Source organism: Moschus berezovskii, chromosome 23 (genome assembly GCF_049115385.1).
Source record: "Moschus berezovskii isolate FMDL1 chromosome 23, NW_MosBer_1.0, whole genome shotgun sequence".
NCBI lineage: Eukaryota > Metazoa > Chordata > Mammalia > Artiodactyla > Moschidae > Moschus > Moschus berezovskii.
In genome coordinates this window covers 55,430,203-55,448,712 of record NC_142482.1, presented here as the reverse complement: position 1 = coordinate 55,448,712, position 18,510 = coordinate 55,430,203, and the positions used below count along the sequence as shown (strand labels likewise).

The 18,510-nt window shown below is 49.1% G+C and overlaps 1 protein-coding gene across 6 annotated transcripts in view; it reads left to right on the top strand.

The window, feature by feature from the left end:
- Positions 1 to 4,786: 4,786 nt before the first annotated feature.
- Positions 4,787 to 18,510, top strand: part of HIVEP1 (HIVEP zinc finger 1) — a 134,492-nt gene continuing 120,768 nt past the window's right edge. Inside the window, exons 1-2 of one of the 6 annotated variants that reach the window (XM_055407247.2) lie at positions 4,787 to 4,931; positions 11,632 to 11,774. In XM_055407247.2, coding sequence (XP_055263222.2) covers positions 11,735 to 11,774 — 40 coding nt within the window. In that variant the 5' untranslated portion in view covers positions 4,787 to 4,931; positions 11,632 to 11,734. Of the gene's footprint in view, positions 4,932 to 7,936; positions 8,116 to 8,436; positions 8,576 to 8,622; positions 8,808 to 9,567; positions 10,380 to 11,631; positions 11,775 to 18,510 lie in introns of those variants that run through there. The other 5 variants (XM_055407248.2, XM_055407244.2, XM_055407245.2 and 2 more) reach the window with 5 other exon arrangements.

Here is an 18,510-nt window from a genome sequence, read left to right as displayed (position 1 = left end):
CAGGGGTTTAGGGGGTTGGCTCCACTGCAGACGGTGAGGGACTCTGTAAGGCCAGATGTGAATCTGGACATGTTACTTAACCTCTAAGCCTGAGTTCCTTCATCAGAAAGGCCTGGATAACAATACTTTCTGTAGCTATGAGTCATTGTTTTTAAAGTCAACTTTATTTTATATTTACAGAAAATTTATCAAGATCGTACAGAGAACTCCTGCTTACCCTCATCCAGTTTCCCCCACTGTTGACATTTTTATATCATATTTGATCAAAAACAAGAAGATGCCATGAGTACATTACCATTAACTAAACTCCAACCTTTATTTGGATATGACCAAGTTTTTCCATTAATGTCCTCTCTATTCTAGGATCCCGTCCAGAGCACCATGTTCCATTTAGTTATCAGGCCTCCTCAGTCTCCAGAGACTCTCCTCAATATTTAAAAGGTAATTAAGGTTAAAGTACACTTGGTAGAGATCTGGACAAGCAATAAGAAATTTGTCATATATATGTATATATTTATAACTATAAGTTTAGAGGATATTTTAAACACTTTAGAAATACCAACTCATCCAATCCACATAATACATCTCTGAAGACTCCAGTTATATCTACTTTACAGATGAGTAAACTGAGATTCATGGCTTCCCAGGTGGTAAAGAATCTGCCTGTCAATGCAGGAGACATAAGAGACGTGGATTTGATCCCTGGGTTGGGAAGACCCCCTGGAGGAGGGCATGGCGACCCATTCCAATATTCTTGCCTGGAGAATCCCATAAACTGTAGCCCGCCAGGCTCCTCTGTCCATGGGATTGCAAAGAGTTGGACACAACTGTTGTGCCTTAGCATACACATACAAGGTTAGCAGTGTAAATACTGGCATAAGTGTGAATTCAATCATCGTTCTTAAACCTGGACACGTGTGTGTGTGCACTTGGTCATGTCTGACTGTTCACAACTGTAGCCTGTCAAGTTTCTCTGTCCATGGAATTTTCCAGGCAAGAATACTGGAGTGGGTTGCCATTTCTTACTCCAAGGGATCTCCCTCTGACCCAGGGATCGAACCCACATCTCTTGTGTCTCTTGCATTGGCAGGGGGATTCTTTACCACTGTGCCACCTGGGAAACCCTAAACCTCGACATTTTATCTCCTCAGTTGCTCAGTCGTGTCCAGCTCTTTGTAGCCCCATGGACTTGCCAGGCTCCTTTGCCCATGGAATTTTCCAGGCAAGAATATTGCAATGGGGTGCCATTTCCTACTTCAGGGGATCTTCTTCACCCAGGGATCGAAGCTCACATCTTCTGTGTCTCCTGCATTGGCAGGCAGATTCTTTACCACTAGTGCAACCTAGGAAACCCCCAAACCTCAATATGGTTACATTTAAAATCATTTTCTCTTCTATTCCTTAAGCATTGCACCAACTTTGCCATTTTCATCACACAATCTATCAAGTTCTCAAAACTCAAAACGATGGACTTTTCTGACACTCCTTTTCCTTCTTTGTTTCACGGAGGTACGATGTTATAGAATTACTGTGATGTTTTTCAGAAACTATAATCTGTGAACTTTAGCATCTTGTTTTTCTCTGGGTTCCAATCACAGATCTACCCCCTTACGAGCTCTGTGGCTGCAGGCATATTATTTAACATTTCTAAGCCTCTGTTTCTTCATTTGTGGTATGGGTTTATGGTGGAGAGTAAGTGAATTTATACAGGAAAGCCTGGTAAGTTATAAACTCTCAGTAATTGTCAGTTACCGCCACCACCACTGCTGCTATTATTTCTACTGCTGCTGATACAAACAGAACTATAACAACTTCTGGGATCCAAACACTACCTACGTGCACGTGTCCTCAGTCATTTCAGTCCTCTCTAACTCTGTGCGATCCTATAGACCATAGCCTGCCAGGCTCCTTAGTCCGTGGGCAATCTCCAGGCAAGAATACCAGAGTGGGTTGCCATGCCCTCCTCCAGGGATCTTCCCAACCCAGGAACTGAACCTGCATCTCTTATGTCTCCTGCATTGGCAGGTTTTTTACCACTAGCACCATCTGGGAGACCCCACTATCTGCTGTAATGGGCCACACAAATACTACTCTATTACTGCCCATACAAATGCTGTATTTGCAGGAGAACCCAGGTCTCCCGCATTGCAGGCAGATGCTTTAACCTCTGAGCTACCAGGGAAGCCCATACAAATGCTACTAATACTATTTTTTGGTGATACAGATACACAGACTGTCCTGGACTTAAGATGGTTTGACTTTTTTTTTTTTAAACTATAAAATAGTGCAAAAGCAAGATTCAATCAGAATCATACTTTTTCAGTTTGATCTTTTCGGAGGTTAGCAATTCACACTACTATAGTGCTGGGCAGTGGCACAGCCCTCAGTCAGCGACATCATCAAGAGGGTAAACAAGCAAATACATACAGCCACTCAGGTTTTCACTTTCAGTACAGTATTCAATAAGTTACATGAGATATCCAAAACTATTATAAAATAGGCTTTGTGTTAGATGATTTTGCCCAATTGTAGGCTGATGTAATTGTTCTGAGCACGGATAAAGTAGGCTAGGCTACACTCTTCCTGGAGGCTCAGTAGTAAAGACTCCACCTGGAATGCAGGAGATGTGGGTTCAGATTTGATCCCTGGGTTGTGAAGATCCCCTGGAGGAGGGATAGGCTATGCACTCCAGTTTTCTTGGGGTGCCTGGTGGCTCAGATTGTAAAGAATCTGCCTGCAATGTGGGGGACCTGGGTTCGATCCCTGGGTTGGGAAGATCCTCTGAAGAAGGGAATGGCTATCCACTCCAGTATTCTTGCCTGGGAAAATCCCATGGACAGAGGAGCCTGGTGGGCTACAGTCCACGGGGTTGCAAAGAGTTGGACACAACTGAGGACACACACAAAGCTAAGCTCCGATGTTCAGGAGATTAGGTGTATTAAATGCATTTTTGACATGATATTTTCAATTTACGATGGGTTTATTGGGCACAACACTACTGTAAATCAAGGAAGATCTGTGTTACAACCATCTCTGTTGTTACAGAAGTACTACTATTACTACCACTATCATTAAAAATCCTACCATGACAGATTCTAAATCCAGCGGTGATAACAATTTTCCTTTAAAAGATCATGCTCAATCCAAAATGTCTCCAAAGAACATGCAGCATCATGACTTAATTCCTTCCTAAGGATGCCCAAGAAGGCTTTCCTGAGGGCATTCAGTCTTCAAAGTTCACATCTCACTACGAGAGAACACATTCTTCCCATTTGGCTGGCAGTGACAGGCGAATGCCTCTCACTGGGGGCACTCATGGCCTCTTGCTTCCTCTCAAAAGTACCCTAGTTGGGAGGCTGCATTTATATGGCCACCCTTCTTTTTTCCACATTTACTTTGACCTGCGCCTCTAGCCAGAAAATCTATCACACATGTTCACTTGCTCCCACCTTCAAGCTATTCCCCTTGTCTGGAATGCTATTCTCAACCTATTGCCAAATCATGAACCTTCTCTCCTTCAAAATCCTACTCAGAACTCACCCTGAGGATGAAACTTTCTCTGATAATCCTGCCCTCCATCCAGTCCAGAAAGCTCTCAATCATGTAAGTAACTGTATAACTTTAATTGGCTCTGTTTATAAGCTTCTTCTTGTATCTTTTTTTCCCCTCTAGGTATTTTTTCCATGTGTTTATTCTGTCTCCATTAATTTGTAAACTCCCAGAGGGCAAGGCCTGAACACAGGTCGGTGTTGGCACAAAGTGGATGAATAGTCAGGGCTGAATGGCAGACTGTGCAATATTTGATTGCTAATCTGTTTAAAAAAAAAAAGCATCCTTTGTTAGTGCTCTGTTTGTGATGGTCGTGAGACTGCTAACCTAATGTAAAAATGCATTCAGTTTCTGCTAGTGTCCAGCAAAGATAAAATCAACAGTTATAAGCTTTCCGTAATGGGAGGGGGAGGGTGCTGGGAGTCTCTATCTTGTAAGATGGGTATATAAAGACCATGTTATTACCCAGTTTATATTCTTCAGATGGCTCAGGGGTGAACAATCTGCCTGCAATGCAGGAGACTTGCAGGAGACAAGAGTTCGATCCCTGGGTCAGGAAGATCCCCTGGAGAAGGAAATGGCAATCCACTCCGGTATTCTTGGCCTGGAGAATTCCATGGACGGAGGAGCCTGGAGTGCTATAGTCCATGAGGTCGCAAAGAAGTCAGACACGACCGAACGACTCAGCAACAAATGTTCTTCAGAGGTAGCTTGTCTCTTCCAGGCTGCAGGTCTATCTTAGAAGGGAAATCATATTTACTTTTAAAACTGAGATCAGAAAACCAAACAAAGCCTGAGAAAACGTACACCACCACCTTGTTGTAAGTTTGTGCTGAGTGGAGGGAAAATGAATCTAATTCAGAAGGCCTCATTTTTTTTTTTTTTTTTTTGGTGTGAAGTCTAACAGAAAAAAATGCCACATGGCCTGGCTCCCCGGGATTAACTAGATTGGCGGTTTGTTCATTTCAGTGCAGGTAACAAAAGGGAAGCTTGGGACGGACAGAAGCTCCTTTCTCAGGGCCCCTTTCTCAGGGCCGGGGCTGAGAAGGCCGGTGACCACCTGCTTCCCTCCCTTCAAACCCGCATATATAAGTGCCAAATATCTGTGTATCACTCTGGGCGCGGAGCCCACGGTCTGAACCCTGCGGAGGCGATGCACCAGATAACATCAAAGCCCCAGGCAGGGGCCAGAAAAGGGGGGTGAAAAGCAGACGAGGGAACGAAGCGCCTCCCCCTAGCATTTCCTCCCACGCCCACTTCCAACCTAGGAGGCTTTTGGTTTCTGCTTTTGTTGTTTTTAAAAATTAAAAGTTAAACCCAGGAAGCTGTGGATCAGAGTTTTGTTTGGTTGTTTTGGTTTGTTTTTTTGCGTGGCAGCCCGGGTAAGTTTTCTCTCGGTCCTTTTGTCCGGCTGGGGAAGGAGAGCCCGGGCTCCGGGGGGCGGGAGGTGGGCACGGCTGGCAGAGCGCGCGCGGGGCAGGTCTCGTCGCCGGGTCGCCCCGAGGAGGAGGAGGAGGAGGGGATTCGGCCGGTGGACGGGAAGAGCCCGGCGCGCGCCGCGGGCGGAGGGCGGAGGGGAGGGCCGGGCGGCGGCGTGACCCGGCGGCCGGCGGGGAGGAACCCCCGGGATCTCCGCGTGGCGCTGGCGCTGCCGGGCGGCGCGCTGGGCGGAGGGCCGGGGCCGCGGGGCCGCGCCAGGGGGGCGCCCGAGCCGGGCCGGGCCGCGCGGCCGCGTGGGAACCCGGGGCAGGGGGCGCGCGGGCGGAGGCGCGGGGCGCGGCGGGACCGTGGGGTCCCCCGACGGAGCCCTGGGGGCCGGGGGGATGAACTGGTATTCTCCCCAAAGTCTGTGCAGGGAAACCGTGTTCAGAGCCTGCCAGGGCCACTGCCCTCACTTGAACCCCAGTCCCCGAGGGGGGCTCCCTAAGCGCTCGCGCGGCCCGGGGTGGGGGGTACAGGAAGAGAGAATCGGGACCCTAGGGCCCCCCTCTATTTTGTTTTATTTTTTGAGTACGGTGTCCTTCCCCAGTATTCCAAAATTTTTGACAGTTCAAACTGCTCTTTACCATTCCCATTTCATCTTCTGGTTCAGGAAAAAAAAAAAAAAAGCCCCCCCCATTCCGTTTATAAGATATAATTTTAGAGACTGTATTTAATTTGCCACAAAATGATGAAGCGACTGTAGCTACCTTATAGTTTAGTTGGAGTCCCCTGCAGTCTGATGATTAGGAAGTTAGAACTGCATGCAGAATTAGGAAAAGAAACTGCACCTAGAAAATTCGGAAATAGAAAATGGGGAAATGTGTCTGTTTCAGGAAAAAGATTACTATTGATTTGATCTCAAGAAAGTCAAATTGTGAATAGTCCATTGCAGAAAAAACTTAACAAACTGAAATGACAAAATTAATCTATTACAACTCCAAGTCGCATATTTAATTTGTTAAAAGAGTTCATTGCAATGCCAAATCCCATATAAACCTTGTGTTCACAGTATGTATTTGCTATGGTCAGGGCCATTGGGTTAAAAATATATTGTTAGTAATTTTGACTTAGCCAGTGACCCAAAGTAGAGTCGATAATCATCAAGCCACCTTAATTTTAATCCTCTGACAGATTAAGTATACTTTCACATTTAAGTGGATGTTTGTTTTTTTCATTCAAATTTAAAAGTTACATTTACATATGTTTTGTGATTGCAGTCCATTAGATGTCAATTAAATTTTATGACAGAGATGATTTTATGACATCGGAAATGAAAAAGATTGTATTATTTCATTGCAAGGTTGGAGGCGTAGTGTGCTAAACATTATTTCAAATTTAGGTAGCTGTTGGCTAATCTTTGCTTTTGTGACCAAATCTAGTTTTTAATGGGCATATCCCTCCCTTTACATGACATTATTTTTGGTTACAAGCTCGCTATTATTGAGTATTCCATTTTTAGTCATTCACATTCTGGTGCATTAAGCTTTTCTAAGCTCAGCTGAGCCAGAGGTAGGATTTCCTCCCGGGAATTTTAGGGGTCAACCCTAGCAAGGAAAACCTAGATATCTTTATGGAAGCCCCAGGGAACAATTCAAGTTTGCACAGATGGCCAGCAGAGTGGGTGTACGGTCGTTCAGCATTTTTATTCCTTAAAAGGGGAAAGCACTTTGGTTTTTACATGAGAATTTTTTATGCATCAGGTTTTTTTGTTGTTGTTTTACCTTATCCCTCCCAAGTTGAGCGTGGCTCCGTTAACCAGTCATTTGTGCCTGCTTCTTTAGGGATATATGTGGAATTTCTGAGCCCCAGACTTCAAACGATAAAGACCTAACGTTCTTTAGGTCTAACCCTGAAAACCTTCCTCATTATCCTGGTCCATTCCCTCCTGATCACTTTTCCATAGAGTTCCAATCCTTGCTTCCTCTATTGCTTCCCCCCCACCCCCGCCCCTCCGCTACTGCTTTCTAGCACCCGAGGTCAAACTCTGGTTTATGGTAATTACTCCCTCTTCTTTCTCTCTTTCTTGCGACCCTGGGGCCAGATCGCCTGCTCAGCCCCGAAACCCCCTCTCCAGACCCCCAAAGAACCTTCTCCTCTCGGGCCCTAAACTGTCAAAGCGGAGCCCTAAGGGTTAAACTGCGCTCGCAGCTCGGGCTCTGGGAACCACCGGCGGGCACGGCCGTGGCCTCTGGAATAACCTTGGCTTTCCTCAATCTTTTAATAGAACATCCGCCACCAAAGCGTAGTTTCAGTTCAGGGTTAATAATGTGTCCCCTTCCACCCTTCAACCCAACACCCCGCCCCGCCCTCCCTTTTTTTTTTTTTTTTTATAAAGTTGTTTTTCAAAGTTAATGAGTTTCAAGTTTCACAATGACTTTCTCCTTCCCTCCACGCGTTGCTGAGGAAACCCCCTTGGGGTCCCCCCCGCCCCCGGGCCCGCCCTCTCCCCTCCCCGCCCCCTCCCGGCCGGGCGGGGGGCGGGGCTGGGGGACCCCATGACGTCAGCGGGCCGGCCCACATCCTGCTTTGGGAAAGTGAGCAGCCGGTTCCGAGCCGCCGCCGCCCCGCCCGTCCCCGCCCCTCTCCCTGGCCCAACCGCCCCCCCGGCCGCGCGGCCCGGCCGGGCCTGCCCGCGGCCGCGTGACCGGCGGGCCCGCCCCTGCGCCCCAGCCGGGCGCCAGTCCCCGAGCCGGCGCGACCCCGGGCTCCCGCCCCTCGCGTCCCTAACTCCGCCCCGGGCCCCCCGCCTCCCGTCCCTGCGGCGGCCGGGCGGGGCGGAGCCGCGGCCCCGGGCCGGGGACACCCGGGGCTCCGATCGGGCCCCGCGCCGGGGCGCCCAGCCCGCCTCTGCGCCGGGGCCCGGCCCCGCGGCCGAGCCAGGCCGGCCGGGCCGCCGCCCCCCAGCCCCGCCCCCGCGTCGCGGCCCGCGGTCTCCCCGCCTCCCGCCCCCGGGGATCCCCTGCCGCCCCGCCCGGCCGCGGGAAAGCCGGCGACCTTCGCCCTCCCTCCCCCGCGCCGCCCGGCCCGCGCTCCTCGCGTCGCCCCTAAGACGCTAAACGTGCCCTACTCTGCCCCCGGGGAGAGGTAAAAAGCCCGCGCCCGCCCTCCCCGCCCCGCTCCGCGGCCCCCGCCCCGGACCCCCGCGCCCCGGCGGCGGGCATGCGGCGGCCCCGGCCGCCTCTCCCGCCCGCGCGGCCGAGCTCGCCCGCCGCCCCCCGGCCGGCTCCCCTGTTTAATATTTCAGAGCTGGGCGGCGGGAGTGCCAGTCGCCGGCCTTTAGTGGCGGCGGCGGCGGCGGCGGCTGCTGCTGGGGCGGCGGCGGCGGGGAGGGGGCCGGAGCCGGGCTGCTGGGGCCCCGGGCGCCGCCGCGGGAGGAGGTTCTGTTTGTGTTTGGGGTTGTCAAGTGAAGGAGGGCGCCCAGCCGCCGCCGCCGCCGCCGCCGCTCGGTGGTCGCGGAGATTCCGAGCTGCGGCCGCCGCCATCAGCAGCGCAGCTCCGGGGCTGGCTGCAGCGGCGGCGGCCCCGCCGGGCGTCCTGGCAGCAGGTTCGGCGCGCGGGATCGGCGGGCGGGGGGCGCTGCCGCTGGGAGGGGGGCGGCGGCGTGGGGAGGGGAGTGGGGGCAGGACCGCGTCCCTCTCCGCGGGCGCGCGAGTGTGTGTGTGTGTGTGTGTGTGTGCAACCGCCGACCTTGCAGAGGGGATGGCTGCGCGTGCGGGAGACACTTGCCACTTCTGGGCGCCCTCGCGGCCCGAGCTGCGGTCCTGCGAGCAGAGCAGGTACGGAGGGACCCGGCCTCCCCAGCCGCGTTCCAGCCGCGGGCGCATTTTGCAAGAGGCTGGCGGTGGGGGTGGGGGTGGTGGGGTGGGGTGGGGTGGGCTGGGGGGGTGAGGGAGACCAGGCCTCGGCTTCCCAACCTCTCGGCTTTGTGGCTTGCTTTTTTTTTTTTCCCTCCCCTTTCGTTCTTTGCTCGAAGTGCCTGTTTACTCCCAGCCACCTGGGTAGTTTTCTTTCCGGGTTGGGAGTACGCGCTCGCAGCACAGTGGGGTGGGCTGGGGGCGCGGGTCGGCTCCCGATCGCCCAGGGGTCGGGCTGGCGGAGGAGTTGCTGCTGGAGAGGGGAGGAGGCGGCGGCGGCGAGGAGGAGTCTCCGGGCCGCCGCGCTCGCCTCCTCTCGTCCTCTTCCTCCTCCTGCCGCTCTCCGCATTCACTCTGGGCTCCTTCCTGAGCTGGCACTTCCAGCCCTCCCCCCGCCCCCCCTCCTGGCATGCGAAGCGCTTTGTTCAGTGCAGCGTTGCAGAGGGGTTTTCCCAGGCTCCGCCCTCCACATTCATTCATGTTTTTTCTCCTTGCAACTGTCTTTACGCTTTTTGATCGTGTCATGTTTTCGCTCCATGTAGTATTTATCTCTTTTGCTGTAAGGGAACGGGTTCATCACTCATCTTTGTCGCTACAATGCTGCTGTCTTTGGAAATAGTCCTCCTCCCCCCCCCCCCACCCCAAGGATTCACACTGGGATGGATAGCTCGGGACAGTGGGGAGGCAGTGAACAAGGTAGCAGAAAGCTGTTACTGATTGGAAACATGCATGTGCGGATTGGAATATTTTCTGTGCAGGTTCCTCATCTTTTAGTGTCACGTGATTGAATTACAGTCGGAGTTCACGCTTTAAAAACTTCTAAATAGCGTGACCATTTAAAGGCTTTAAGTTGGGAGTCGAGCATTCCTACGATTTATTCGATCTTGACGTCTCTAAATTCTCTCTTGAATCAGCAGCTTCGTCAGTTGAATGGTGGATGCTTTTAATGCAGGGCGTTGTGGAGCCATGTCTTTTATAGATTGTGTAGCACAGTGCTAGATGAAGTCCACAGCCTTGGACCATCATAGTTTATATTCTTTCCCATGCAGTTCAAAAATTGCAAATAATGTTTTTGTACAGTGCCTGCATACAGCCTTATCAGGGATAAAATACTGGAGTTAATTATAGCCTTCTTTCCTGCTATTCTCTGCTGTATTGAAACCATAAATTTCTAAAACCTTATACTGGTTATTAGATACAGTCTTTCCCATACAGGCATTCTTAAGAAGAGTTACTATTTGATATTTTTGTGTGCCAGCAGTAAGCAAAGCATCCACATGGTTCCTTCAACAACCCACTGAGGGGGGATACTATTTCCTTGTTTTACAGTTGGGAAATCTGATCCCCAGAGAGGCTAAGTACCTTCAACAAGGCCACGCAGCAAGCTTTGAGCCCAGTCTGATTTGACACCGAAATATTTATTAACAGCTGTGACTTGTGCTATAGAGCCTTTTGAGTAAACCCCCTGGAATAGGTCTTACCTCCAGCCAGGAGGTAAGCGCTGGGGGTCCCTGAGTCAGGTGGTGCCATGTTTCTTAGTTACTGACTATGGGCTCAGTTCCTTTACCAATTTCTCTTTTAATTTTCTTATCTATAAAATGGATAAATGATAGTTACCTAAGCAGTTACCATTAGGGTTAAATTAGGTAATGGGTAGGAAGTATATAGGCACACAGTAGATTCTCAATAAGTATTTGCTTTTTGTTCTATAGTATTGGATGTTATAAAAGTTGCAAAGCATTTCTGTTCCATTCTTGTGTCTTTGCTTAGGGATTAAGCATAGTTTCACGTTCAGCAGCAGCATCACCGACTTTGCATATCAGTTGTATTGCAGGAAGTTAAAACTAAGATTTTAGCTCAAGGATCCTTGAGCATCTCTGATCCTTGAGCATCTCCTGGGACTCTTTCTGGGAAAGAGATGATTTAGTTTTGGATTAGTGTTTTGGCATATTGTATTTGAAATTGCACTTTGTAAGATGTGTAAGTTAGGTCACGGTTATGTGCAGTAACAAATAACTCCCGAACCTCAGTGCTTAAATCAGCAAAGATCTCTTTTATGTTTATGCACCATGATCGTGTTGCGTTGGCAGGAGCTCAGCTCCATGTTGTCAGACTTGCTGTCCAGAACAGTGCCTGTCTCATGGCAGAGGAGGAAGAGAGCACGGGGGGATCTTACTTTGATAACTAAACGCAAAGCCTGAAAATGACGCCTGTCTCTCCACTCACAGGTTATTGGCCAGAACTGGTCACACATTCTGGCTCAACACAGGGAGGCAGAAAGAACAGTCCTAACAGGAACCTCGAATGGAAAACCACAATAGTGGGGGAACAGCCCCAGTGGCAACCACACTTATGTACCGAATTAACCCAGTAACAGAATGAATGGTCCTTGTCCCTGAGAAATTTATAAATGGGCAGGCATGTACTGTATACGGCAAAACCCTTTTATAACCTGGGGATGTTGCTTTAAAACACAGTTCACTGACTTTTTTCACTCTTTTTTTGTTAAAGGAACAGTGATTTTTTTCCCCCCGTGTTCTTAATGGGGAAGCCCAGATAATGACAAAATGACATGTACTGTGTTTAATTAAAAGTAAGTCATCTTTTGCAGGGGCTTTCAGGCCGGTTACCTTTTATTGAGTTTAGAGTAGTGCTGTATTATGTCGTAACTTCTGAAGTGTCTTTTTTTCTTTGAAAGTAGTGAAAAATAGTAAAACATGACTTTTTTTTTTTTTTTCTTTTTTAGCACATGGATTAATTGATGGACCTTGGGTTTATGGAGCTACCTTTTCATGACCTGCTCTTCCTACAGTTTCTAAGAAGAGAAAGGGGCCCCTGAATCAAAGAAGATGCCTCGAACGAAACAGATTCATCCCAGAAATCTCAGAGGTAGGGCTCTGCGTGCGTGGGAAGGAGGGATTATAATAAGTCTTTATTTAATCAAGTATCTCTTTGGCGGCAGCAAAGGCAGCCTGTGGGATGGCGACCCTGCCCGGTGGTGGGTCAGCTCCGGGACCCCTGTTCTGTTTCTCTCGTTCACTTCTTCTTGCCACGCACGATTCCTGTCTCTCAGGAGATGCTTCATACGTGTTTGTTGAATGAATTAATGGGATTTGACAGAATTACAATGCCTTCCCAACCATTAGGGTGGGTATTAAAGTCTGAGATTTACTGTTTCTCACCAGGCACCTTTTTGGAGTGAGGAATCTGAAATAAATGGCCGGCTCTTCTTTGCCCACTGGGTCACCTTGAGTTACGTTTTCTCACCCCTCCCGCACTCTTGTTTTGAGATTTATTTTTGTAGCAGTGTTACATTATCTTGAGAAGTGGAGAGGCGTAGTTGACATTAATGCACACCATTATGTGCAGAACTCAGAAAATAGGTACACCAATGTATTTTCCATAGGGAAGCAGTCAAAAAACATATGTATGTCTATTATGTATACATTTCATATAAAAATGAGCATTTCCTTTAAACTGTGAAGAGGTACTGTAGTATTAAGAAAGGCAGCCTATTTTAGCTTATTGTTTTACAAGATTTGTATTGCTCTAATGTGTTTTATCCACTGGGAGCAGTAATTATCTTTTACATTTAACTTAGGAGATAAAAGTATAGCAGTGTTTTAAGCAAATAATTCCAACCTGAGTAAAGTATCTGATGAAATATTTACTATTACAGAAAAAAATATTCTCAAGCACATGCAAGGTAAGAAATGACTTAAATTGGACAAATTAATCAAGCATGTTCCTTGGTGAAGTAATTTGACCGGTACCTGTAAGGTGGTAGTTGGAAACGTGGCCAGTTTTGTGGCCTCCTTGAGTCTGCAAACAGTGCTTGTTTCCTGCCTGCTAAGTGGGCTAGAAGTCTCTGCTGGCTCAGGTGGACGCCTTGGCCCGAGTTCAAATCGATGATTCTAGCACCAGTGTTCAATGAAGTGAGGATTTAGAGGGAGTGCACCGAGTGTCGTATGTCAGAGTCGGATGTTAGGGTCACATGAAAAATGTTGCAGACTGTGTGTTTGTCTGTCTCTTGCACTGGAATCTGAGTGCCCTGAAGTCAGGACTTGGCCTCACTTACTTCTATAGGCAGAGCCTCCATGCTCACAGCTAGCTGGGGCGGGCGTTTGGAGTCCTGAGCCCAGCTTTTGTAACTCATCTGTCCAGAGAGGGTGCCCTGTTCTATTAATCCATGTGCTTGAAGTCAGCCTTGGGGCTGGCAGGGGCCCCAGCCCAGCACAGCTCCTCACAGCTAAAAGGAGGCCACCCATTTGTTGAAAGAATGAACGCATGATTGAGCTGAAAGTATCGTTCATTAGGTCATAAACACTTAAATGCTCGTTTTTCATATTTAAACTCTATCCTTGTTTTTAAAAATTGGAGGATAACTGCTTTACAATGTTGTGTTAGTTTCTGCCCCACAGCATCTTTGCGTCAGTCATAAGTAGGCTTAGATTTCCCTCTCTTGAGCCTTCCTCCCACCCCGCCAACCATCCCAGCCGTCTTGGTCTCACAGAGCACCAGGCTGAGCTCCCTGTGTTTGATCGTGGCTTCTCGCTAGCTGTTGTATATGCGGTAGCGCATGTACGTCAGCGTCACTCTCTCAGTTCATCCCACCCTCTCCTTCCCCTGCTGTGTCCACAAGTCGGATCTCTACGTCTGTGTCTCTATTCATGCCGTAATATAACTTGGCTGTCCGGAGAAACGCAGATTTTTAGGCCGTAGTCGTTTCCTTTCTGTATCAAATGAACGTACAGCTCAGTAGGTATTTGTTGAATGTCCTTCTGTGTCCCAGGCCGCAGGGATGAACTGATCATCAGAGACAGGCCAGGCGAGAGGACGCACAGGGAGAGAGCAGCCTTTCAGAGATTCGCCCAGAGCGTGGGCATCGTGTTACAGCCCAGTCCTGGGGGCTGGTTTGGAGAGGGGCAGGGTGGGAAGGAAAGGTAACCTCTGAACTGAGTTCTTAAGGCTGAGAGGTGACTCAGGAAGCTGTCGGGACAGCGGGAGTGCATTTCATCCTGGGGTAAGAGCTGGTGAAGCCACTTGGGATCCAGGCTCGTCTAAGTTACGTCTATGAGCATCAGAAAAAGCAGGAGTGGGGAGGCTGGAGTAGAAGACCTGGGAGGAGTCAGATTATGAAGATCCACGAAATGGGTCTAAGTTCATAGAGGATGGAAAATGAAAAGTTTTAGTAGGAAAACTTGCTTCTTTTCTGGAATTAAGATGTTTTTAAAGTTCTCAATGAGAACTTGTGATAAATTGTGTTTGGGCCCGTGGGTGAGAGTCTAGAACGTTACGATCTCTTGGCCACTGAAGAAAAGATCAACGTGGGTTAGCAGAGATGATGAAAGTGGCTTTGCTAAAGCCATGTGGGTGGACTGGCAGGTTGGCCAGGCCCAGGGGAGGGGGGCCTCGTGGACGGCGTGATGCTTGAGCCAGTCTGCTCATTCACCTGAGGAGGAGGACCAAGCTGTCCCCACTGGGGAAGCCCAGGTAAGCAAAGCACAAAGGCAGGAGCGCCTTTCCAGTTTCTGCTTTCCTTCTAAAAGCGTGTGTGAGCACATTGTCCCCGGGCACAGATTGGGGGTTAAAGCGAGCAAGTGAACAGTATCTACTGAAACGAATTTTTCAGCGTTTCTTGCTGACCCTTGAACAACAAGGATTTGAACTGCATGGGTCCGCGTGTGTGTGGGTGTTTCTCCGCCGTGGGTTGGGTGAATCCTCAGATGTGGAATCTCTGGGTACGGAGGGCTGACTCTACTAGACCGTTTTATTTATGGGACCTGGGCATCCTCAAAGGGTGGTATCTCTAGGGGCCCAGACCCAGTACCCTGCAGATACTGAGGGGTGACTGTGTTATGTATCTCAGTTGTGGGGTACATCTGAAGCACCACGCTTGCGTCGCTTTACCTGTCCCCAGTGCTTTGGCTTCCAGCAGCCCTGTCTCATGAAGTTAGCTGTGCCGTGGGGAGAGACTAGCTCATCACTCACCCTCCGGGGCGCTGTCCTCTTCAGGGGTTTCCATGAAACACGTCGCCTCTTTTGAGGCTTCCTCAGAAAATAGCCTGGGAAGTACTTTACTTGTGCTTGGTCATTAAGTCAGTAATTAAAACTTTATACTTAAATCTGAAATCATATGTTAATTATGCTTCCATGGCAGTTTTCAAATATAATTTTTCTTCTGTTTATCGTTGGTCCTTCAGCTGGGGTTGGTATAGTCCCACGGACGTGCAGAGTCAGAGGATAAACGTATGCAACTTTCTAGAATATGAAGTTTCCTTGGAACAAGCACATATGTGTGTGCGGAAGAGTGTGTTTGTGTATTGAGGTATCACACATGTATAAAGAAATACGTCCAGGGCTCTGTCATGCAGAAGCATAAACGATTTGCCTGGATTTAAGTTAGGCATAGGCCTCCCTGGTGGTGCTAGTGGTAAAGAACCCTCCTGCCAATGTAGGAGACACAAGAGACAAGGGTTCGATCCCTGGGTGGGGAAGATCCCCTGGAGGAGGGCATGGCAGCCCAATCCAGAGTTCCTGGAGAATCATGGACGGAAGAGCCTGGCGGTCTGCAGTTCATGGGGTTGCCCAGAGTCGGACACAACTGAGCGACTTGGTGGACCCGCAAGTCAGGCACAGGCTGTGCTCCCCTAAGGAGATGGCGTTTGCGTCTCTCTGATACTGGAAGTTCTTCAGTGTAAGAGCAGGAGAAGAACTGGTACGTTAAGGGTGGCCGTGAGTTTGGGGCGTAACTAAGCCAGAGTTCTGCATCTGATGGTGACCTGTCGAGTGTGAGAGTGCGGTTGGCTGAGTTCTGGTCTCTTCTCCTTGGGCCATGTAAACCAGGCAGGACCTTTGTCCTTAATGCCTGCCTGCATGGTGTGCGTGTCGGAGGAGGGGGGAAGATAGAGCCTTAATGGTGACATTTCCTTTGTGAGGTTGTACAGGAATTTCTGAAGGGCATGAGAGGTGGACTTGGTGTTTGGAAGAAAGGCTTTATGTGTTGTCCCAGGCGAAGGGCTCCTGGCCGCCATGTGGGAGATTCCAAGGCTGGCTCCCATCGGGTCCTGATGAACGTGAATGTGGCTGTGACCAAGCCTTCCTCCCCAGCAGTCCTTCCCTACCAATCAGCGCCTTCCCAGCTCTTTACTGGGACTCCTGGGTAATGTGGAATGGAGGAACTGGGGACTTGCAGGGGTTCCATCTGTCCTCTTTAGATAAAGAGCTGCTTTTGTGTTCTGCCAATCACCACTGTGAAAGTTTCAAAGCTTTGGGAAAAAAGAGAAAATAGGTGTTAACCTTTTTTAGTTGTATTTGGGCCCAGGGTTTCAAAGGCTCATCGGCTTGAAGATTGGAAATCAGTGTGGAAAATACTAAGTATTAACCTTTGCAAAACATATTTTGAGAATTTGGTGGGGCTGTTTTTCATTTTTATTGGTTGAGTGCATTTGGCTCTGAACCCACTGCAAAAGACGAGGGCTTTTTTTTTCCGCTCCGAGCTCCAGCTGTATCATACGGTGAGAAGGAACACTTAGGAGGGTGATCAGAGCATGGCCGAGACCCACACGTGGGGTCTGTGGACGCCCATCGCCTTGGAGGATGAGGTCCAAAGCCGTGAGCTTAGCTGGGACACACTCGCCTCGCCCTCGCCTCCTCCTGTGTGTCTGATGGACAGCCGTCCGCCATCTCCGGAGCTCAGTGCGCAAACCAAGCATTTCCCAGCATTTCCACGTTGCCCATCTCTCTGGACAATGTCCTTCCCTTTCTGCTTCCACTGTTTCCTTACTCTGTGTGGGAGGTGTGTCCACTGAAGAGTTCACTTCTTCACGTTTCCTCCCCTTCCTCCTCTCCCCCGCCACCCCTACCCCCAGGAGACAGTGGGTTTCCATTGCTTGTGTCTATAGGTGTCCTGTTGTACTTTGTTATTCCATCCTATTATTCTACAGGGACTTCACTGGCAGTCCAGTGGTTAAGACTTTTCCTTCCAATACAGGGGATGTGGGTTTGATCCCTAGTCAGGGAGCTAAGAATGAGCATGCTTCCCGGCCAGAAAATCAAAAAATAAACCGCGGAAGCAATACCGTACTAAACTCGGTGAGGACTATTACTAGTAATTCTGTAGACCTGCCATCTTAGCTGGGTGAATCATATGTCAGAAGAGACTATTTTAGTCTTCTCTGCTCAACAGAATCACATTCACTTTAGCTTTTTAGCAAACTACAGGGTTCACGATGATTTGTACTCATGAAATTTGTTTATGTTTTTGAACCTTAAGTGGCAAATGCTTCTTATATTAGAAACCAGCTCTAATATAAATTTTGAAGCACTCCAAACAGATGAACCAGGTTCAGTTCAGTTCAGTCGCTCAGTTGTGTCTGACTCTTTGCGACCCCTTGAATCACAGCACGCCAGGCCTCCCTGTCCATCACCAACTCCCGGAGTTCTCAAACTCATGTCCATCGAGTCGGTGATGCCATCCAGCCAACTCATTCTCTGTTGTCCCCGTCTCCTCCCACCCCCAATCCCTCCTAGCATCAGACTCTTTTCCAGTGAGTCAACTCTTCGCATGAGGTGGCCAAAGTATTAGAGTTTCAGCTTTAGCATCAGTCGTTCCAAAGAATACCCAGGATTGATCTCCGTTGAATCTCCTTGCAGTCCAAGGGACTCTCAAGAGTCTTCTCCAACACCACAGTTCAAAAGCATCAATTCTTCGGCGATCAGCTTTCTTCACAGTCCAACTCTCACATCCATACATGACCACGGGAAAAACCATTGCCTTGACTAGACGGACCTTGGTTGGCAAAGTAATGTCTCTGCTTTTTAATATGCTATCTAGGTTGGTCATAACTTTCCTTCCAAGGAGTAAGCGTCTTTTAATTTCCTGGCTGCAATCAGCATCTGCAGTGATTTTGGAGCCCCCAAAAATAAAGTTAGTTATTACTAACTCCTGTTTCATGTGAAATTTTGCCACAGGATTTCTAGAGTTCATCCCCTTAGTACTTTTACTTAATGTAACGGTGAAGAGTTTGGCTTTATGCTATCATGGACTAGCCAGGCAAGCTGGGAGTGTTGGTTTCCTCTGTCTGTAAAACAGAGATAATGGGTGTGAAGATTCGATAATGTGTAAGCATTTGGGACAATGCCTGACACTGGATAGACACTCAGTCCAGAGACCTATGTGTTACTTTCGGTGAAAAACTGGTTTCCGTCCGACTCTTGAGTTACACAGAGCACCAGGGAATACCTGTGTGAAGCCTCTACCTGCATTTTGATAACCACGTAAAGGAGGCTGCATCCGTGCTCCGCATTGATCACTGGTATGCCTCCTCCTTATCCTTACTCCTTAGGGCTTGGGATCTGGAAGAGAGAGGTCAGTGCAGTCACTCGGGGAGGGAAATTCTTAGCTGACGCGCTGCCGCTGAACTCATTCAAACCTCAGCTCCTATTTTGACAGTGCTGAGTGAAGTAAAACTGGTTATTTGTTCTGTCTGCGTGTAGTTCTCAGGCCACAGATTGTGAGGTCTTCTGTTTTATTATCATTGCATTGTTGTTAAAAATGACGTCGCCGTCATGCGGGAGAGCAGTGACATATTCTGGTATTTCACTGCGAGGTGCATCTTCCACA